Consider the following 23,354-nt stretch of genomic DNA (forward strand, 5'->3'; position numbering starts at 1 on the left):
AAATCAAACACAAAGAACAAATATTAAAAGCAGCAAGGGAAAAACAACGAATAACACACAAGGGGATTCCCATAAGGATAACAGCTGATCTTTCAATAGAAACTCTTCAGGCCAGGAGGGAATGGCAGGACATACTTAAAGTGATGAAAGAAAATAACCTACAGCCCAGATTACTGTATCCAGCAAGGATCTCATTCAAATATGAAGGAGAAATCAAAAGCTTTACAGACAAGCAAAAGCTGAGAGAATTCAGCACCACCAAACCAGCTCTCCAACAAATGCCAAAGGATCTTCTCTAGACAGGAAACACAGAAAGGGTATATAAACTTGAACCCAAAACAACAAAGTAAATGGCAACGGGATCATACTTATCACTAATTACCTTGAATGTAAATGGGTTGAATGCCCCAACCAAAAGACAAAGACTGGCGGAATGGATCCAAAAACAAGACCCCTACATATGTTGTCTACAAGAGACCCACCTCAAACCAGGGGACACATACAGACTGAAAGTGAAGGGCTGGAAAAAGATATTCCACGCAAATAGAGACCAAAAGAAAGCAGGAGTAGCAATATTCATATCAGATAAAATAGACTTTAAAACAAAGGCTGTGAAAAGAGACAAGGAAGGACACTACATAATGATCAAATGATCAATCCAAGAAGAAGATACAACAATTATAAATATATATGCACCCAACATAGGAGCACCACAATATGTAAGACAAATGCTAACAAGTATGAAAGGGGAAATTAACAGTAACACAATAATAGTGGGAGACTTTAATACCCCACTCACACCTATGGATAGATCAACTAAACAGAAAATTAACAAGGAAACACAAACTTTAAATAATACAATAGACCAGTTAGACCTAATTGATATCTATAGGACATTTCACCCCAAAACAATGAATTTCACCTTTTTCTCAAGCGCACACGGAACCTTCTCCAGGATAGACTGCATCCTGGGCCATAAATCTAGCCTTGGTAAATTCAAAAAAACTGAAATCATTCCAAGTATCTTTTCTGACCACAATGCAGTAAGATTAGATCTCAATTAGAGGAGAAAAACTATTAAAAATTACAACATATAGAGGCTGAACAAAACGCTGCTGAATAACAAATCAGAGAAGAAATCAAAAAAGAAATCAAAATATGCATAGAAATGAATGAAAATGAAAACACAACAACCCAAAACCTTTGGGACACTGTAAAAGCAGTGCTAAGGGGAAGAATCATAGCAATACAGGCATACGTCAAGAAACAAGAAAAAAGTCAAATAAATAACCTAACTCTACACCTAAAGCAACTAGAAAAGGAAGAAATGAAGAACCCCAGGGTTAGTAGAAGGAAAGAAATCTTAAAACTTACAGCAGAAATAAATGCAAAAAAACCCAAAAGAGACCATAGCAAAATCAACAAAGCCAAAAGCTGGTTCTTTGAGAGGATAAATAAAATTGACAAACCATTAGCCAGACTCATCAAGAAACAAAGGGAGAAAAATCAAATCAACAAAATTAGAAATGAAAATGGAGAGATCACATCAGACAACAAAGAAATACAAAGAATCATAAGAGACTACTATCAGCAATTATATGCCAATAAAATGGACAACTTGGAAGAAATGGACAATTTCTTAGAAAAGTACAACTTTCCAAAACTGAACCAGGAAGAAATAGAAAATCTTAACACACCCATCACAAGCAAGGAAATTGAAACTGTAATCTGAAATCTTCGGCAAACAAAAGCCCAAGTCCAGACAGCTTCACAGCTGAATTCTACCAAAAAATTTAGAGAAGAGCTAACACCTATCCTACTCAAACTCTTCCAGAAAATTGCAGAGGAAGGTAAACTTCCAAACTCATTCTATGAGGCCACCATCACCCTAATACCAAAACCAGACAAAGATGCCACAAGAAAAGAAAATTGCAGGCCAATATCACTGATGAACATAGATGTAAAAATCCTTAACAAAATTCTAGCAATCAGAATCCAACAACACATTAAAAAGATCATACATCATGACCAAGTGGGCTTTATCCCAGGGATGCAAGGATTCTTCAATATCCACAAATCAATCAATGTAATACACCACATTAACAAATTGAAAAATAAAAACCATATGATTATCTCAATAGATGCAGAGAAAGCCTTTGACAAATTCAACATGCATGTATGATAAAAACCCTCCAGAAAGCAAGAATAGAAGGAACATACCTCAATATAATAAAAGCTACATATGACAAACCCTCAGCAAACATTATCCTCAATGGTGAAAAATTGAAAACATTTCCCCTTAAGTCAGGAACAAGATAAGGGTGCCCACTTTCACCAGTACTATTCAACATATTTTTGGAAGTTTTGGCCACAGCAATAAGAGCAGAAAAAGAAATAAAAGGAATCCAAATTGGAAAAGAAGAATTAAAACTCTGTTTGCAGATGACATGATCCTCTATATAGAAAACCCTAAAGATTCCACCAGAAAATTACTAGAGCTAATCAATGAATACAGTAAAGTTGCAAGATATGAAATCAACACACAGAAATCCCTTGCATTCCTATACACTAATAATGAGAAAACAGAAAGAGAAATTAAGGAAACAATTCCATTCACCATTGCAACGAAAAGAATAAAATACTTAGGAATATATATACCTAAAGAAACTAAAGACCTATATATAGAAAACTATAAAACACTGGTGAAAGAAATCAAGGAGGACACTAATAGATGGAGAAATATACCATGTTCGTGGATCGGAAGAATCAACATAGTGAAAATGAGTATACTTCCCAAAGCAATCTATAGATTCAATGCAATCCCTATCAAGCTACAGAGCTAGAACAAATAATTTCACAATTTGTATGGAAATATAAAAAACCTCAAATAGCCAAAGCAATCTTGAGAAAGAAGAATGGAACTGGAGGAATCAACCTGGCTGACTTCAGGCTCTACTACAAAGCCACAGTCATCAAGACAGTATGGTACTGGCACAAAGACAGAAATATAGATCAATGGAACAAAATAGAAAGCCAGAGATAAATCCACGCACCTATGGACACCTTATCTTTGACAAAGGAAGCAAGAATATACAATGGAGAAAAGACAATCTCTTTAACAAGCGGTACTGGGAAAACTGGTCAACCACTTGTAAAAGAATGAAACCAGAACACTTCTAACACCATACACAAAAATAAACTCAAAACGGATTAAAGATCTAAATGTAAGACCAGAAACTATAAAACTCCTAGAGGAGAACATAGGCAAAACACTCTCTGACATAAATCACAGCAGGATCCTCTATGAACCACCTCCCAGAATATTGGAAATAAAAGAAAAAATAAACAAATGGGACCTAATTAAAATTAAAAGCTTCTGCACAACAAAGGAAACTATAAGCAAGGTGAAAAGACAGCCTTCAGAATGGGAGAAAATAATAGCAAATGAAGCAACTGACAAAGAACTAATCTCAAAAATATACAAGCACGTCCTGCAGGTCAATTCCAGAAAAATAAATGACCCAATCAAAAAATGGGCCAAAGAACTAAACAGACATTTCTCCAAAGAAGACATACAGATGGCTAACAAACACATGAAAAGATGCTCAACATCACTCATTATCAGAGAAATGCAAATCAAAACCACAATGAGGTACCATTTCACACCAGTCAGAATGGCTACTATCCAAAAGTCTACAAGCAATAAATGCTGGAGAGGGTGTGGAGAAAAGGGAACCCTCTTACACTGTTGGTGGGAATGCAAACTAGTACAGCCACTATGGAGAACAGTGTGGAGATTCCTTAAAAAACTGGAAATAGAACTGCCATATGACCCAGCTGGGCATACACACTGAGGAAACCAGAATTGAAAGAGACACATGTACCCCAATGCTCATCGCAGCACTGTTTATAACAGCCAGGACATGGAAGCAACCTAGATGTCCATCAGCAGACGAATGGATAAGAAAGCTGTGGTACATATACACAATGGAGTATTACTCAGCCATTAAAAAAGAATACATTTGAATCAGTTCTAATGAGGTGGATGAAACTGGAGCCTATTATACAGAGTGGAGTAAGCCAGAAAGAAAAACACCAATACAGTATACTAACACATATATATGGAATTTAGAAAGATGGTAACGATAACCCTGTATGCGAGACAGCAAAACAGACACAGACGTATAGAACAGTCTTTTGGACTCTGTGGGAGAAGGCGAGGGTGGGATGATTTGGGAGAATGGCATTGAAACATGTATAATATCATAGGTGAAACAAATCGCCAGTCCAGGTTCGATGCATGATACAGGATGCTCAGGGCTGGTGCACTGGGATGACCCAGAGGGATGGTATGGGGAGGGAGGTGGGAGGAGGGTTCAGGATTGGGAACACATGTACACCCATGGCAGATTCATGTCAATGTATAGCAAAACCAATACAATATTTAAAGTAATTAGCGTCAAATTAAAATAAATTATATTAAAAAAATGCTAATAAAATAATCTTATTTTTTAAACTAATTCATTTCAATCTTAATACTGCTTCTTGCAATATTTCCTAAAGAAAATATGATCAAGAAAAAGCATGTATGTCTAAATGATGAAATGTTATGTCATCATTGAATTTTGCTTTTTTTCAAGTCTTATGTAATAAAATAGGGGGGAGGACTAAAAGAGGTGAAAATAATACTGGGATGAGAAAATTTCTACCAAAAGGACAGCCGCACCCTGTAACAGGCTGAGGAAGCAGCCCATCAAGAGGGAAGCAGATGATGGGGGTAAGGATGCTAACGTGTCTGACTGTGTTCAGAGGTGATTTTTCAGATGGGGTGGGGGTACAGAACATGTTGTTGAGTTAGTGATAAGAGCACAGAAAACCAGAATGAAGAAGCTTGCTCACCCAGAGGAATGGAAAAGTGATTATAATATGGTAAGAAGCTCAATCGTAAAAAGAATTTACCTAGTCACAGTAAACATAAATACTAAATTTCAATAAAACTCTGAGGGATTTCTGAGAGAACATGAAAAATGAATGTAAAAAGATACATGCACCCCCATGCTCACTGCAGCACTATCTACAACCACCAAGGCATGGAAACAGCCTAAGTGCCCACTGATGGATGAATGGATAAAGACGATGAGATACATATATACACCATAGCCATAAAAAAGACTGTGATCTTGCCATTTGTGACAAAATGGATGGACCTTAAAGGTATTATGCCAAGTGAAATAAGTCAGAGAAAGACAAATACTGTATGTTATCACTTACATGGAGAATCTATAAAACAAACAACCCAAGTTCATAGATACAAAACAGATTGGTGGTTACCAGAGGCAGGGAGTTCAAGGGTGGAGAAAATGGGTGAAAAGAGTCACAAGGTACAAATTTCCAGTTATGAAATAAATAAGTCCTGGGGATGTAAGGTACAGCATGGTGACTCTAGTGAACAATACTGTATTTTTGAAGCTGTTGAGAGAATAGATCTTAAAAGTTCTCATTTGTATTAACTGTATGTGGTGATGGATGCTAACTGGACTTATTGTGGTGGTCATTTCACAATAAGTAAGAATTTTGAATCACTGCATTGTACAACTGAAACTAGTAAACTGTCAATTATACCTCAACTTTTAAAAATAACTGTGAGGGTGGAGGGGAGGGATAAATTAGGAGTTTGGGATTAGCAGATACACCCTACTACAGATAAAGCAGATAAATATAAATGCCAAGGACCTGCTGTATTGCATAGGGAGCTTTATTCAATATCTTATAGTAAACTGTAGGGCTGCCCAGGTGGCACTAGTGGTAAAGAACCTGCATGCCAGTGCAGGAGATGCCAGCAATGTGGGTTCAATCGCTGGGTTGGGAAGATGCCCTGGAGAAGGAAATGGCAACCCATTCCAGTATTCTTGCTTGGAGAATCGCATGGACAGAGGAACCTGGAAGGCAATGGTCCATAGGGTTGCAAAGAGTCAGACACAACTGAAGTGGCTTAGCACTAGCACAATAAACTATAATGGAAAAAAATAGGAAAATACACACGTATAACAGAGTCACTTTGCTGTACACGGCTCAGATGGTAAAGAATCCACCTGCAATGCAGGAGACCTGGGTTCAGTTCCTGGGTTGGGAAGATCCCCAGGAGAAGGGCGTGGCAACCCACTCCAATACTCTTGCCTGGAGAATCCCCATGGACAGAGGAGCTGGAGGGCTACAGTTCATGGAGTCGTGAAAGGTCAGACATGACTGAGTGACTAAGCACAGAAACTAACACAACATTTTAAGTCAGTTGTACTCCAGTACAAACACATTTTAAAGAAGTGAACTTAGAGGTGAGGTTTGGGGTGCAAGGAGAAAGCAGGGGTGTTACAAAGCTGAGGTCCCATCAACTCTAATGGGGAGCTCATAGATCTGGCCTGAATTGAACGATCAAGGAGCAGGAATGGAAACATAATTATAGGAATAAGATTTTTTTTAATTTTAATAAGAGCTAAGAAAATAGTGTTTTGGGAAACACTATTTAACCCACACATGATATCATATTGGATTCGAGTGGAACCCAAATCCATTGAGACCTTGTATACAGAGACAAAAAAGGACACACACAGACTCAGGGAACAGACTAGCGAAGCCAGAGGCAGAGACGGTAGAGATGATGAGCAAACACCAGGAGCACCCGACGCTGCAAGAGGCCAGGCAGTTTCTCCCTAGAGCTTCGGGCGGGAGCTGTGGCCCCACCAACACCTCCAGAACTGGGAGAGAACGAATATCTGCTCCTCTAAGCTTCCTGGTCGCTTGTTACTATATCTACAGGAAATTGATATGCCATCACACACATTTTTCCTTCTTTTTATTATCAACCTATTTGCATCTGTATTTAAAGTTTTCTTATAAACAGCAAAAAAGACAGTCTTTTTTTATCCTGAAATTCTTGCCTTTTCATTGGAAAGTTTAGGCTATTTACATTTAATTATAAAACGGCTTGGATTTAAGGCAGCCGTTTTGCTATTTGTTTTCCATTTGGTTCATCGTTTGTTTCCTCTTCTTTCTTTGAGCTTACTTGAAGTTTTGGGTTTTTGTTTTGTTTTGTTTTTGTTTTGCGATTTCAGTCTTATTTCCCTACTAGCTTTTTAGGTATCCCACTGTTTATTATTTTTCAGTGGTTTCTCTAGGGCTGCATTGTACAAAATGGTAGTCACTAGCCACCTGTGGCTATTAAATTTAAATTTTAAGCTAATTAGAATTAAGTGAGATTAAACCCAGTTCTTCAGAACAATATCCACATTCCAAGCATTCACTCCACGTTTCTGTCACTGAAGAAGATGCTGTTGGTGACCTATCACATGTATATGCATCATGACTACACTGCTTTATACACTGGAACTCTGGAGGGTGGTTCCTTCACCCAACCCTATCCTTTTCAACAGCTTCACATATTTCATCTGCATATATTATAAACTCACAATACACTGCAAGGAGATCAAATCCGTCAATCCTAAAGGAAATCAACCCTGAATATTCATTGGAAGGATTGATGCTCAGGCTCCAATACTTTGGCCACCTGATGCAAAGAGCAGACTCATTGGAAAAGACCTCAATACTGGGAAAAATTGAGGGCAGGAGGAGAAGGGGGCAGCAGAGGATGAGATGGTTAGACAGCATCACCAATTCAATGGATGTGAATTTGAGCAAACTTTGGAAGACAGTGAAAGACAGAGGAGCCTGACATGCTGCAGTCCACGGGATCGCAGAGTCAAACACAATGTGACTTTTCAAGATATCAAATTATAAATTGGTGATTTTTTTCTGTATTCCAGCACTTCCACTGTGCTGTGTTGCTGCCTTTTAACCTCCATTATCTCTGATGAAAAGCCAATATTTTCTATACATGTGTTTTCATGTGTTATTTTCTATACATAAGGTCTCTTTTCTTTGGCTACTTTTATGATTCTCTCTTTATTTTGAGACTTCAGCAGTTTGATCGTATGTGCCTGTGTGCATTTTTCTGTGTCATCCTGCATGTCATTGGAGAAGGAAATGGCAACCCACTCCAATGCTCTTGCCTGGAGAATCCCAGGGATGGGGGAGCCTGGTGGGCTGCGGTCTCTGGGGTCGCACAGAGTCAGACACGACCGAAGTGACTTAGCAGCAGCAGTAGCAGCATCCTGCATGTGACTCACGGGGTTCCTTGGATTTATTAGTGAATATCTTTGATCAAATTTCAGAAATTTGAGGCCACTATTTCTTCAAATATTGTTTCTGCCTTGTTTTTTTCCATTTTTTTCTAGGACTCTAATTACAATTATTTTAGATGAGATAATATTCATCAACAGGCCTCTGGGAATCTGCTCATTTCACCTCAATTGCTTCCTCCCACCCCACCTTGTAGATGAAATCATTTCTATACATCTGCTTTCTAAGTCTTCAAATTGTTCTTTCATGTTCAACATGCTGTTAAGTACATCCAATGAATTTTTTATGTTATTGCACTTTTCTGTTTTAGTATTTCCATTTGCTCCCCTTCAACAGTTTCAATTTCTCTGCTGAGATTCTTCATCAGTTCATTTACCATGCCTACATCTTATTTGAAATCTTTGAGCATATTTGTAACATTACACAGATGCACAGGACACGCCCGAAGACAACAAATTATCCAGCCTCGAAGGTCAATAGTGCAGAGGCTGGCAAATCCTGCATCATAGGAAGTTAGGGCTCCACTTCCGCTTTGAATGGCTATATTTTTATAAAATTTATCATTGCATTATTTAATGAATCCTCTCAGACTATATATCAGACTAATCAAACAGAGCCCCAACCTGGGGGAGAGGAAGCCAAATTGGTCCTACCTCTTCTCTACAATTTTACTAAAGTTTCCAATGGAATGGTGTTAAAATGTTTATTAAAATGTTTAATGTTTATTAAAACATTAATAAAGTGCCACATTCATCAATTAAACATATATCCATACAAAGACATTAGACACACCCTTTCACTACATCCTAACCATTTGTTCTTAGGAAGTTCACAGGAAGACAAATTAAGAATGGAAAAATCCTGTCTGCAGCAGTGAAGATTACACAAGATTACATATTGTATCAACCTGCTGTGATGTTACATTTACTTGGACTCCCCTCATGGTTTCTATTTTCAGATTCATAATCAATCTTGGACATTAGAAATTGTTCATATATATAACCCAATGATTTTAAATCACTTTAAAAACCTTAAACTTTACTAGCAGTTATATATAAATATTAAACATTTTATTCTAATTTATTCTATGCATAGATCACATAATCAAATTTTTCTAATTGCTGTTGAAGTGTGGGTAAGAAGTCGTTGTGACTTATGCATCATTTAACATGAACTTTATACTCACTAGAACAGCCTGTCTTATGACCTGTCAAACATGCATTGTCATCTGCTTGAACCACTGAAGACAAGAAGGTGTTTAAAATCAAAATGGAGTAGCTCTGGTTCAAGAAAATGGAGCTGGGTGGCCACTGTGGATGTGGTTCCAGACACGTTTTTGGATCATTGAGAAACCTGAATTTTCTGAATTGTGTCAGACTCAAGGACACCACCAGCCTTTCTCAAAACAGTAGCTGCCGGTCACTGCCAGTTTCAACCTTCTGGTCTAAAGGTCTCCCCTTATAACTACGCAACCATTTCAGACCCTGACCAATCTGGTTTAGCAAACACCTTACTTCTTACCTTGTGCCTCAGCTGGTAAAGAATCTGCCTGCAATGCGGGAGACTTGGGTTCAATCCCTGGGTTGGGAAGATCCCCTGGAGAAGGGAAAGGTTACCCACTCCAGTATTCTGGCCTGGAGAATTCCATGGACTGTATAGTCTATGGGGTCGCAAAGAGTCAGACATGACTGAGCAACTTTCACTTTGACTTTTCACTTTCACTTACTTCTTACCAAATCCAGTTATCATTCTTGACACACAACCTATGTAATTGTGCGGGTTTTGTGTATGGATGTGAGAGTTGGACTATAAAGAAAGTTGAGCACCGAAGAATTGATGCTTTTGAACTATGGTGTTGGAGAAGACTCTTGAGAGTCCCTTGGACTTCAAGGAGATCCAACCAGTCCATCCTAAAGGAGATCAGTCCTGGGTGTTCATTGGTAGGACTGATGTTGAAGCTGAAACTCCAATACTTTGGCTACCTGATGAGAAGAGCTGACTCATTTGAAAATACCCTGATGCTAGGAAAGATTGAGGGCAGGAGGAGAAGGGGACGACAGAGGATGAGATGGTTGGATGGCATCACCAACTCGATGGACATGGGTTTGGGTGAACTTCGGGAGTTGGTGATGGACAGGGAGGCCTGGCATGCTGCGGTTCATGGGGTCACACAGAGTCGGACACGACTGAGCGCCTGAATTGAACTGAACTGTCATTATTAGCTGCCCTCAGTTTGCAGCCCAGAGGAATACAATTCAAGTGCCCAGGCCTATGTGGCATTAAACAGCCCAATTTGCTCTGTTAACAGGGATTCCTATTAGATATATTTACCTATCAATTATAACATCCCATGCCACTTTGATAAAAATTAGACTGTGTGTTATAGCAGGGTTCTTAAAAGCTCTGTCAAAATTTTCACATGTTGCAGAAGTCCTATAAGATGATGGACGTTATGTGAGAAATTAGGAGAAAATGGGGATCTTTCATGGATCTGAGGCGTGGAGAGAAGGCACGGGGTCTGGAAGTGCCTGGCTCCTCTCTGCACTACTTTGCAGATTAAAAATCGGATGCAGTATGCAATTCTGTATTCTTTTAGCAAATATAAACAGTACATGACAATTGTTGTTGTTGACAATTAGGTACCTGCTTTCAGTTTTTTACTAAGTGTAGAACTTGTTGAAAATAATGTCGAGATGGAAGGTGTAATAGTTTGAGGTGGGGGTCGAGAGTGTGCGGAGGTGTGTACACTAGCGTGTATGAGCAGCAGGAAGGTGAAGGAGTGCGCAGATGTTAACACCGAGGGGTGAAGGAAAGTTACAGGGCTCAAAATAGCCTAGAGTTAAAACTCCCCTCCAGGTCCTCCCCACCATTCTATGCAAAACAAAGAACTCTCTCACTCGACGGAAAAAAAAAATGGACATTAAGGTTGACTGCCCAGCTCCCAGCCGGTCCCAGCCTCTGGCCGATCTCCAGAATTCCTTGCCCCAGCTGTTTAAGAGGTAACTACTCCGAACAACCTTGGAGAACAGGCCCCCTTAAGATAGTAGATTTCTACATATAAGCCTATGTATACTTACTCTTTTCTTGGGTTAGTGCAGCAGCTCACTAATCTGACTGCTGCCCCTTCTCGCCTCGTTAAGGGTGATCTGTTCTTGTAAAGTGCCTGTCTCCTATTTCCGAACCTCTCTTTCTCTAACTCCCTTACCCTACACGGGGAACTCAAGCTCTCAACGCTGGCATCCCACCCCGTTAGCCAGCTTTGCGTTCCTACTGCCTACTGCCAGAGATGAAACCCACGGAGAAGTTCTAAGGAAGGCAATGGCAGCTCTGGCCGATGGCGTCACCACCACGGCCAGGGTGGCATTGTTTGTAGCTTCGCGCCGGGCTGGGGCAGCAGTATTTACGGTAAGGAGGCCTGGCTAGGAGGCAGTACTTACGATAACGGGCGTGGTGGGGTGGGGGACTCGCCGGCGGTGGTATTTACGTTAGGAGCGCCGGGCCGGAAGCAGTAAATACGGTAACGGGGTAAGGGTAGGTGGCGGTACTTACGGTAACCGGGGCCGGGCTCGCGGCAGCCGGTCAGGCCAGAGGTCCTCTTTGTCAGGCGATCTCCGGCCAAAGAGGTAGCCAGCCCCTGAACCAGCGGCAAAGGCGGAATGGCCCTGGGGGACGGTGAGGGGCCGGGGCCCCGGCTCACCTGTGCGCTCCAGCCTGCCGGCCGCAGCGCCACGCCGGGTCCGCGCGCAGTCCCCTCCCGCCCCTCGGCGGGGGCTAGGGCGTGAGCCCCGAGGCCCGCGCCCAGATGGGGCTATGCCACAGCCTCCGGCCGCTGCTCTTCGGGGACCCGGAGCCGCCCGTGGAGGGCGCGCGGTCCGACCTGAACCCGATGCCGGACTTGGACCTGGCCCCTGCCCGGACTCCGGCGCAAGAGAGGCGGCGGCGCACGGACCGGCAGCGCGCGGAGGAGCGCGAGGCCAGGCGGGTCAGCAAGAGCATCGACCGCCGACTCCGCGAGCAGAGGCGCGACCTGCGGCGGACGCACCGGCTGCTGCTGCTCGGTGGGTGCGGGGCGCTGAGCTGGGGGCGCACGGGGGGCGCGGAGAACTGGGCGCGGAGAGCAGGGCGCACGGGGCGCACGGGAGGCGCGGGAAACCGGGCGCTGGGCGGCGCACACGCGGCGAGGGGCGCGCGCAGACCTGGTGGATTCGGTCTCGGGTCCTGAGCAGCTCTGACCGGCTAGCGTCCACCTGAGTGGGCCGCGAACGAGCTGCCGGGTGACTCTGCTCTTTTCCACACCTCGTCCTCCGGCCCGTGGCTCACGTGTTACGGACTGAGGGGCCGGCCCGGGGATCTCGCGCCCACTCGTTTCATCCCCACTGCGTGCCCCCGTGCGGGGCCTGGAGCATCTCACCTCCTCTGCTGCGGCAGCTGTTCCAAGCGCGCCTAGGAAAGCAGGTGCCGGAGGCCTCTACCGCGGGGTCGTATTAGGGGGGCGGCGGGGGCGGGGGGCGGTGTGGCTTGTCCGCTTCTGAGAAATAATTTTACAGCCCGGAATACGGCCCTTCTGCCTCACTGAGTTGGCTTCAACCCTGGTGTCCTCAGAATCCCGCTCCTCCTTCAGATTCGTCCGCTGTGGCCCCTGCGCACAGGGAAGAGAACGCGACGCCGCCCGCGCAAAGGTGCAGAGCGCGGGGCCTGCGGGCGCTTGCAGCCGAAGCTGTAGCGAGCGGAACAGCCTTTACGGCGAACAACCCGGGGACGTGCGCTGTGACTCAAAGCCTGGGTCCCTGATGCTATTAATACTTGTGCCTTTTAAAGTTTAGGGAGGAAAAAAAGTAAGACGTGGGCTTCTGACCCCCATTTTGTGAGCTCTAAAGAAGAATAATTGTTCTCTGCCCAGCGGCGCACAAAGAACCCAGCCTACGATGGAGGTAGATCCTGCTTACAAATGAAAGGAGACTTTTCTTTAAGGACATCTAAATCTTCGGTTTGGAACGGCTCACCATTGCAATAATGAACAAGTAAAATGGCACAAACCTAGCTACTGTCTCCAGTGAAATATCTGAATTCGAATATAAAGGGAAACGTTTTTGGAGAATCAAAGAGCAAAAAATACAGAAGGGATCAGGTTACCTGAAAAGGGAAGAGGAGGCATCAGAAGCAGAGTTCTCATGTACACTGCTGACTTCCCCACAGGACACAGCAATGTTGCCAGAGGTCTGAAAATACTGAACGGTGATCCTAGACGCTCGCACCTCATTAAACCACTGTGGGCATATGCATATGTCTGTGTGTGTGTGTACCTGTGTCTATGTGAGGGGAAAATAGATTTTCAGATACATAATTGCTCAAAGGATATCCCCACCCACATATTTTTCCGAAAAGAAATCACTTAGAAATTACTCCAGCTAAATTTCTTTTCATGCACCAAATTAACTCAAAAAGGAGAGAATTGTGGTCTCAAGAAATAAGAGAAAACCAAATAAGGTCCAGAGTTCTGGCATCTTAATGTTTTAATGTGATTGTGCAGCCAAACAGAAACATTTAAAAGGATATGTGAAGCAAAAGATGCTCCATATAGAGAAAAAATTTAAATGCAGGCCCAGCGTTGCCCATCTTGAATTTTCAGAATAAGAGGGAAAATGTTTGATTTTCACCTGAAACCTCCTTATTGTTAACCATTGGCTCATATCTATAAAGGGCTTCCCAGGTGGCGCTAGTAGTAAAGAACCTGCCTGCCAATGCAGAAGTCAGAAGGGATGCAGGTTCAATCCCTGGGTCAGGAAGATCCCCTGGAGGAAGGGTATGGCAACTCACTCCAGTGTTCTAGCCTGGAGAATCCTGTGGACAGAGGAGCCTGAGAGGCTACAGTCCGTGGGGTCTCAAAGAGTCAGACATGACTGAGCAACTGAGCACACACATATTAATAAAGCACAATCTCCATGCCTGATTCGGCCCATGAGCCACTGCCAACAAAAACACAGATGACAAGACTGGGTGTGGGGTCAAAATACGTTGTCTGTCTGAACACCCAGCAATCAAAGCTGGATCCCCACCCTACAAGTGTACCTTTCAGCTGCTGAACTCATAGTCATGACATAGTTATTGTTGTTCGGTTGCTCAGTCGTGTCCAACTCTTTGCAACCACGTGGACTGTAGCACACCAGGTCTCCCTGCCTCTCACTATAGTCGATGTCCCACACCATAGTAGGCGCCACTTTACGTTCTGATTGGAAAAGTATTCATTTGATGTTATCCATTTTCCAGATACCATTCAAATTAAAAATGGACAACTATGAGTAGGATTCGTGTTTTCTGCCTCCTTCAATTATCTCCTGCTATTTTCCTGTGTGTATGGTCTTTCTCCACCAGCAATACATCTTTCTAGAAGGAGGCCATCTCTGTGGGACGTTTACTGTCATCGCCTTGTACTTGGCTGTTGGGATAAACCAGAACTCTGGCTTGACCCCCATCCATGTCTAGTTCCTCTAAAAGGGAGTACTTGGTGAAATCACAGAAAAACAATGTTCTCCAGTAGGGGTGGTGGGTGGGGGTGGATCACTTTTTTTTTTTATAAATACCTTAATTGTAACGATACAGTGACCCTGCTTCCCAGGTGGCATTAGTGGTAAAGAACCCACCTGCCAGTGCAGGAGACATAAGAGCACAGGTTCCATCCCTGGGTCAGGAAGATCCCCTGGAGGAGGGCATGGCAACCCACTCCAGTATTCTTGCCTGAAGAATCCCATGGACAGAGGAGTCTGGTGGGCTACAGTCCATGGGGTCACAAAGAGTCAGACAGGACTGAAGCGGCTTAGCACACACACACACACACACACACAGTGACCAAGATGGCGATTGGTTCTTGAGTCGTGCAGTGGACGTGAGCTGGGTGGATGCTCAGGACACCTCCTTTTCAGTGTGCTGCCTTGTCCCGCCCCGGCCCACTGGAGCCCCGTGGGCTTTGTCATCAGGAGAAATTCCAGATGCTCTGGCTGTGCCTCGCTTTTCCAGACCCACACGCTCACAGCATGTCCTTACAGCCTGGAGGGGCTGCACTCACAGCCCTGTCTCAGTCTCTTGTATAAACCATCATCCATAACCTCAGACACAGAGCTCCACATTTCCATAGGTGAAGCAAGACTCAGGCAGCAGGTGTGGCTGAGGGACGGCGCAGAAAGAACAAGCAGGGGGACTGTGGGCCTCCGGGGCAAGGGTGGATGGACCCTGAACCCACACCCGCAGTCAGAATGAAGCACAGCCCTGGAGGGCATGAGTTGGAATTAATCCACCATTTGATGTGGGGTCGCCTGTGTTCAGAAGGATGTCGGGCTGTGTTTTGGGACACTCACCTGCCCAGAGGTCAGCAGAGAGGTGTCCCCATGGTGTTGTGCGGAGACAAGAACACCAGCACCATCACCCCAGTCCGTGGGCACTGCATGTGCAGGACGGAGTGGGGCCTGGGAGAGGGAGACAGTGTGGAGGTCACCGAAACATCAAAGTACACTCGTTGAATAGATTTGTTTTAAAAGTGGATCAGGGGTTCTGGTTTTTTTTCCATTTTGAGGGGCTTGTCAGAGAATGGTGTATTAACGTTGCACTTGGGGCAGATGCAGAGCAAAATGCCAGCACGTTTTCCACCATCAGAACTCACCTCTGCCCCCATGGTCCAGTCCCAAAGCCCCAGCAACCTCTGTGGTGTCCCCCCAGGGGATGAGAGCAGTCTCTCTCATTTGGTTGTTAGAGATTTTCACATACGAGAACATTCTGTGTGCTGGGAAAAATCAGCAAAGCCCCGAGGCGGGGAGGTGGCTATTTTCTGTCTGTCCTTCCCTCCCAGGCCAGGAAGGATGGTGATGTAATCCGCTGTCTCGGAAGCTCTGAAGTAACTGGTACTTTAGAGTCATTTCTTAATGTAAGCGCATCCTGCACTCCAGCCAGCCATTGATTGGTGCCACCTGGCCTGAGAGGCAACGGAGACGCAGCTGTTCTGATGCACTAATGGAGGATGTGTGTTCAGTACTCAGACCCACTTCCCCTCTGGCAAGTGGTGTTTTCTCAGAAGAAACAGCTCCCCTTTGGGCTTAGGCACAATAATGAGCTTGGACGGGCTCATTATTGAAGGCCAGGGTCACTGGTCCCACTCAGCCGTGGCCTCGGTGTAGCATGATCTGGTAAGTGTGGAGCTGAAAGCATCCAGGGAGGCGGGCTTCAGCGATGCCACTGCGCCCCGGGGTGGGCCCCCTGCCCATTTATCTGTGACCTGAATTTCTGTGTGTCAGCCTGGGAGCAAACAGTACCCAATTCCATCAAGTGCAGCTGAGTGTTCACTTAGGAAAACAGAGGACAGGTTTCTATGGTGACCTCCATATCCTGCAAGTCAACCCACCACCCAAAGACTGTGGTCACAGCCTGAGTCACACCATGGTCACTACCATCAGGAATCCACAGGGAACTGGTTCCAGGACCCTTCCAGACACCAAAACCTGAGGATGCCCAAGTCCCTTGTATAAAATGGCCTTTCAGTCTGCCCCCAACATCTGTACTCAAAGACAGAGCCTTGAAAAGGCTAATTAAAATAAGGTCTTCCCTGGTGGTGCAGTTGATGAGAATCCACCTGCCAGTGCAGGGGACATGGGTTCCATCCCTGGTCTGGGAAGATTCCCCAAGCCTTGGGGCCACTAGGCCCATGTGCCACAACAACTGAGCCCAAGGGATGCAGCTACGAAGCCGATGCAGCTAGAGCCTGCTCTCCGCTACAAAAGAAGCCACCACAATGCAAAGCCCATGCACCACAACAAAAAGCAGCCCCTGCTACTCTAGTAGCAACTAGAGAAAACCCCCATAAATCAAAGAAGACCCAGCACAGCCAAAAATAATAAATAAAATGAGGTTGTTAGGGTGGACTCTGATCCAGCCTGATGGGTATCCTTATATATCCTACTATAAAGAAGAAATTTGGACACAGACATGACACAGGGATGACCATGTGAAGACACAGGGAGAAGCCGGTGGGTGTCTGCAAGCCAAGGAGAGAGGCCTCTAGAGGAACCAGCCCTGCCAGCACCTCCCTCTTGGACCTTCCAGCCTCTCGAACTTTGAGAAAATTCATTCCTGTTTTCTTTGATAAAAGACACTGACTTCCTTGTATTTCCTTCTGTTTCTGCTGTGAGGCTAAAGAGGACAGGGTCAAGTAGCAAACTTTTCTTTTTTCTTAGGAGGTTACTTTGTTTTAGTATTTTTTTAATTGAGATACAGTTGACAGAAAACTTAGTTGTAGGTGTACAACAAAATGATTTGATATTTGTCTATATTGTGAAGTGATCACAATAAGTCTAGTTAACACCCATCACCACACATAGCTACCTAAAAAGTTGTGTGCAAAGAGGACTTTTAAGATCTTTCTTAGCAGCTTTCAAGTACACAGCACAGTGTTACTAACTGTAGTCACGTGCTGTGCACTGCATCCTGGGACTTTGTTTCATAACTCAGGGTTTATACCCTTCATCTCCCCCCGATTTCTCAAGGCCCACTCCCCCCTGCCTGTGGGTAGACCTGCCACACCACACAGTCTGTGCCACCTGCTCGCAGGCCCCTTGGCTTCCCCTGCCCTCTACCCTGGAATCCTCTCCCCGACACCACTGAGTGTCCTGTTCACCCTCAGTTTCAAAGGTCGTCTCCAGTGTCACCTCTTCCAAGACTTTCCTGATCCCCTCTATCAGCAGAGTCCCCTCATTTTATATGTAATTCCCTTAGAATACTTTTTTGCCTTCTATTTAGACATAAGTTTAGCTGAAATCCACCATCAGATTACATCCTACGAGAGTCACCAACGTTGCACATCTTTTCACCTGTGGAACTGGCCATTTATAAGTCTTCCTTAGAGATATGTCTGTTCAAATACTTTGTTCCTTTTTTAACTGGGTTGTCTTTTGTTGTGTTGTAGTAGTAGCAACACAACAATTTAAGTAATAGCCTCTTCAATATTCCAGCTTCTGGAGCCTATTGTTCTTAACCGCAGATAACTGCGCCTGCGGTCCTAACCTGCGGGGCTCTCTGTTCAATAGAGAATGCCAAGTTTTGCCTCAGGTCGTTCCTGAGGCGGCCGCCAGGTGGCGCAGCGGCGCGGGAAACCTGATGAATGCGGGGCGGCCGCTCCCAAACCATGGTCCTCACTGCCTGCCCTCCAGTAACAGGGAAACCGGCTGGATCTGAGCTCCCAGGTGTGAACGGTGATGCTGGGAGAGAGATGAAGGCGATGGATGGCCGACCAGTGGCAGAGCTGGGCCCGGAGGCGGGAAACCCATTGACCGGGCTCTTACCTGCACACACCCGCGCACACCTCCACACAGCAGCATCCATCCTCCAGTGTTGGTGGATCCTCCAGCAGCCCCTCCTTGGTGCGGTCCCTTGTCTCTCTAATGGGAATAACTGCTCTGTGTGCCCATGCGAGACTGTACATCCCCAGACAGGTCATGCACCTGTCCTTTCTGCACGACTGCTCCTGTCCTCTCTGTCCCAGGCAGGGCATCTCACCTCCAGGTTGGTCTGTCATCAGTTCTCCACGTAAAACTGGCCTGGTCTCTGCCATGCTTCTAACAAGTATGACCTCTGGCTGGCCTGTGGATAAATAATCACCCCTAAGGGTAAAGAGTTGGACACGACTGAGCAACTGAACTGAACTGAAGAGAACCCACAACCCAACAGTGTGAGTCCTGTCTCCTTAGGCAGCACCCAGCATGGGGTCAGCACTGCATAAGCACCTGGGGAGACAGAAGATAAATTGCACGCAAATGAAACCCAACAGGGAGGAAGAAAAGGAACCAAGAACTGAGAGGGTTCTCACTTCTCAATGACTGATAATGTTTCCCTTCTCCCCGCTTTATCTCTTTCTTATTGGCATCAGTTCAGTTCAGTCACTCAGTCAGGTCCGACTCTTTGCAACCCCATGGACTGCAGCATGCCAGTCTTCCCTGTCCATCACCATCTCCTGGAGTTTACTGAAACTCATGTCCATCAAGTTGGTGATGCCATCCATCTTATCCTCTGTGGTCCCCTTCTCCTCCTGCCTTCAATCTTTCCCAGCATCAGGGCCTTTTCAAATGAGTCAGTTCTTCACATCAGGTGGACAAAATATGGGAGTTTCAGCTTCAACATCAGTCCTTCCAATGAATATTCAGGACTGATTTCCTTTAGGATGGAATGGTTGGATCTCCTTGCACTCTAAGGGGCTCTCAAAAGTCTTCTCCAACACCACAGTTCAAAAGCATCAGTTCTTCGGCACTCAGCTTTCTTTATAGTCCAACTCTCACATCCATACATGACTACTGGAAAAACCATAGCCTTGGCTAGACGGATCTTTGTTGGCAAAGTAATGTCTCTGCTTTTTAATATGCTGCCTAGGTTTGTCATAACTTTCCTTCCAAGGAGTATGCATCTTTTAATTTCATGGCTCCGGTCACCATCTGCAGTGATTTTGGATCCCCAAAAAAGAAAGTCTGTCACTGTTTCCACTGTTTCCCCATCTATTAGCCATGAAGTGATGGAACCAGATGCCATGATCTTAGTTTTCTGAATGTTGAGCTTTAAGCCAACTTTTTCACTCTCCTCTTTCACTTTCATCAAGAGGCTCTTTAGTTCTTCATTGCTTTCTGCTGTGAGGGTGGTGTCACCTGCATATCTGAGGTTACTGATATTTCTCCCAGCAATCTTGATTCCAGCTTGGGCTTCATCCAGTCCAGCATTTCTTATGATGTATTCTGCATATAAGTTAAATAAGCAGGGTAACAATATACAACCTTGACGTACTCCTTTCCCTATTTGGAACCAGCCTGTTTTTCCATGCCCAGTTCTAACTGTTGCTTCCTGACCTGCATACAGATTTCTCAAGGGGCAGGTCAGGTGGTCTGGTATTCCCAACTCTTGAAGAATTTTCCACAGTTTGTTGTGATCCACACAGTCAAAGGCTTTGACATAGTCAATAAAGCAGAAATAGATGTTTTTCTGAAACTCTCTTGCTTTTTCAATGATCCAACAGATGTTAACAATTTGATCTCTGGTTCCTCTGCCTTTTCTAAATCCAGCTTGAACATCAGGAAGTTCATGGTTCACGTACTGTTGAAGCCTGGCTTAGAGAATTTTGAGCATTACTTTGCTAGTGTGTGAGATGAGTGCAATTGTGCAGTAGTTTGAGCATTCTTTGGCATTGCCTTTCTTTAGGATTGGAATGAAAACTGACCTTTTCCAGTTCTGTGGCCAATACTGAGTTTTCCAAATTTGCTGGCATATTGAGTGCAGTACTTTCACAGCATTATCTTTCAGGATTTGAAATAGCTCAACAGGAATTCCATCACCTCCACTAGCTTTGTTCATAGTGATGCTTCCCAAGGTCCAGTTGACTTCTCATTCCAGGATGTTTGGCTCCAGGTGCATGATCATATCATTGTGATTATCTGGGTCATGAAGATCTTTTTTGTATAGTTCTTCTATGTAGTCTTGCCACCTCTTCTTAATATCTTCTGCTTCTGTTAGGTCCCTTCCATTTCTGTCCCTCATTGTGCCCATCTTTGCATGAAATGTTCCCTTGGTATCTCTAATTTTCTTGAAGAGATCTCTAGTCTTTCCCATTCTGTTGTTTTCCTCTATTTCCTTGCACTGATCACTGAGGAAGGCGTTCTTCTCCCTCCTTGCTATTCTTTGGAACTCTGCATTCAAATGGGTGTATCTTTCCTTTTCTCCTTTGCCTTTCGCTTCTCTTCTTTTCACAGCTATTGTAAGGCCTCCTCAGACAACCATTTTGCATTTTTGCATTTCTTTTTCTTGGGAATCGTCTTGATCCCTGCCTCCTGTTCAGTTCAGTTCAGTTCAGTCGCTCAGTCGGGTCCGACTCTTTGTGACCCCATGAATTGCAGCACGCCAGGCCTCCCTGTCCATCACCAACTCCTGGAGTTCACTTAAACTCACATCCATCGAGTCGGTGATGCCGTCCAGCCATCTCATCCTCTGTCGTTCCCTTCTCCTCCTGCCCCTAACCCCTCCCAACATCAGAGTCTTTTCCAATGAGTCAACTCTTCGCATGATGTGGCCAAAGTACTGGAGTTTCAGCTTTAGCATCATTCCTTCCAAAGAAATACCAGGACTGATCTCCTTTAGAATGGACTCGTTGTATCTCCTTGCACTCCAAGGGACTCTCAGGAGTCTTCTCCAACACCACAGTTCAAAAGCATCAATTCTTCGGCACTCAGCTTTCTTCACAGTCCAACTCTCACATCCATACATGACCACTGGAAAAACCATAGCGTTGACTAGACGGACCTTTGTTGGCAAAGTAATGTCTCTGCTTTTCAATATGCTATCTAGGTTGGTCATAACTTTCCTTCCAAGGAGTAGGCGTCTTTTAATTTCATGGCTGCAGTCACCATCTGCAGTGATTTTGGAGCCCAACCTCTGTCCATAGTTCTTCAGGCACTCTTTCTATCAGATCTAATGCCTTGAATCTATTTCTCACCTCCACTGTATAATCATAAGGGATTTGATTTAGGTCATACCTGAATGGTCTAGTGGTTTTCCCTACTTTCTTCAACTTAAGTCTGAATTTGAAAATAAGGATTTCATGATCTGAGCCACAGCTCCTAGTCTTGTTTTTGCTGACTGTATAGAGTTTCTCCATCTTTGGCTACAAAGAATATAATCAATCTGATTTAAGTATCTGGTGATGTCCATGTGTACAGTCTTCTCTTGTGTTGTTGGAAGAGGGTGTTTGCTATGACCCGTGTGTTCCTTTGGCAAAACTCTATTAGCCTTTGTCCTGCTTCATTCTGTACTCCAATGCCAAATTTGCCTGTTACTCTATGTGTTTCTTGACTTCCTACTTTTGCATTCCAGTCCCCTATAATGAAAAGGACATCTTTGGGGGGGATGTTAGTTCTAGAAGGTCTTGTAGGTCTTCACAGAACTGTTCAACTTCAGCTTCTTCAGCATTACTGGTCAGGGCATAGACTTAGATTACTGTGATATTGAATGGTTTGCCTTGGAAACGAAGAGAGACCATTTCATCGTTTTTGAGATTGCATCCAAGTATGGCATTTCAGACTCTTTTGTTGACTATGATGGCTACTCCATTTCTTCTAAGGGATTCTTGCCCACAGCAGTAGATATGATGGTCATCTGAGTTAAATTAACCCATTCCAGTCCACTTTAGTTTGCTGATTCCTAAAATGTTGATGTTCACTGTTGCCATCTCCTGTTTGACCACTTCCAATTTGCCTTGATTCATGAACCTAACATTCCAGGTTCCTATGCAATATTGCTCTTTACAGCATTGGACTTTACTTCTATCACTAGTCACACCCATAACTGGGTGTTGTTTTTGCTTTGGCTCTGCCTCTTATTGGCATGGACATGTGGTATTCCTATATTTATCAATGGCTTAGAATTCATGACTGACCTTAACTCTTTTGGTGCTGAAATCATCCCAGATTTGGTCAAATGGCAGTGCCTTTGGTCTGGCTCTGTGTTCTCAGGGACCTTCCCCATCATTTGAAAGCATATTCCTATTTTCTGGGCTTCTCTAGTGGCTCAGTTGGTAAAGAATCCACCTGCAATGCCGGAGTTCTGGGTTCAGTCCCTGGATTGGGAAGATCCCCTGGGGAAGGGAAAAGCTACCCACTCCAGTATTCTGGACTGGAGAATTCCATAAGCTGTATAGTCCTTGGGGACCCAAAGAGTTGGACACAACTGAGGGACTTTCTTTTTTCATTTTCTGTGTAACCATATTCCAGGTTCATCTTGTGACTCCACTGCCGCCACCTCAGAATCTGCCATTTCTCTGAGGAGTTCTGGCTCCTCTGGGTGGTGGGTGATGCTGAAGGCCAAGACTGGGCACTAGGTACACTCACAGCTACTAGTGTGTCTAACACCTGGGTGTTTTCAGCAGACAGAACAAGAGAATAGATGCATGTGTGTGCTATACATGTACACAGTCATACAACAGACACATGTGTACATGCAGATAGTCACGGACAAACATATCTGACACTGTGAGCTCATTCCGATTGCTACAATTGCAGTCCATCCCACAGGTTTGCCTTGCCTTTCCCCACTCCATATTTGTGCTTTCTCTGTCTCTCTGAAAGTCCTGTTTCTCAGTAACCACCTCCACG

General features: G+C 44.4%; 1 protein-coding gene across 1 annotated transcript in view; it reads left to right on the top strand.

Moving 5' to 3' along the window:
* The first annotated feature begins 6,998 nt into the window (after positions 1-6,998).
* Positions 6,999-23,354, top strand: part of GNAL (G protein subunit alpha L) — a 76,064-nt gene continuing 59,708 nt past the window's right edge. Inside the window, exon 1 of the mRNA XM_061399958.1 lies at positions 6,999-12,251. Coding sequence (XP_061255942.1) covers positions 11,996-12,251 — 256 coding nt within the window. The 5' untranslated portion in view covers positions 6,999-11,995. The remainder of the gene's footprint in view (positions 12,252-23,354) is intronic.

This window comes from Bos javanicus, chromosome 24 (assembly GCF_032452875.1).
Source record: "Bos javanicus breed banteng chromosome 24, ARS-OSU_banteng_1.0, whole genome shotgun sequence".
Classification (NCBI taxonomy): Eukaryota; Metazoa; Chordata; class Mammalia; order Artiodactyla; family Bovidae; genus Bos; species Bos javanicus.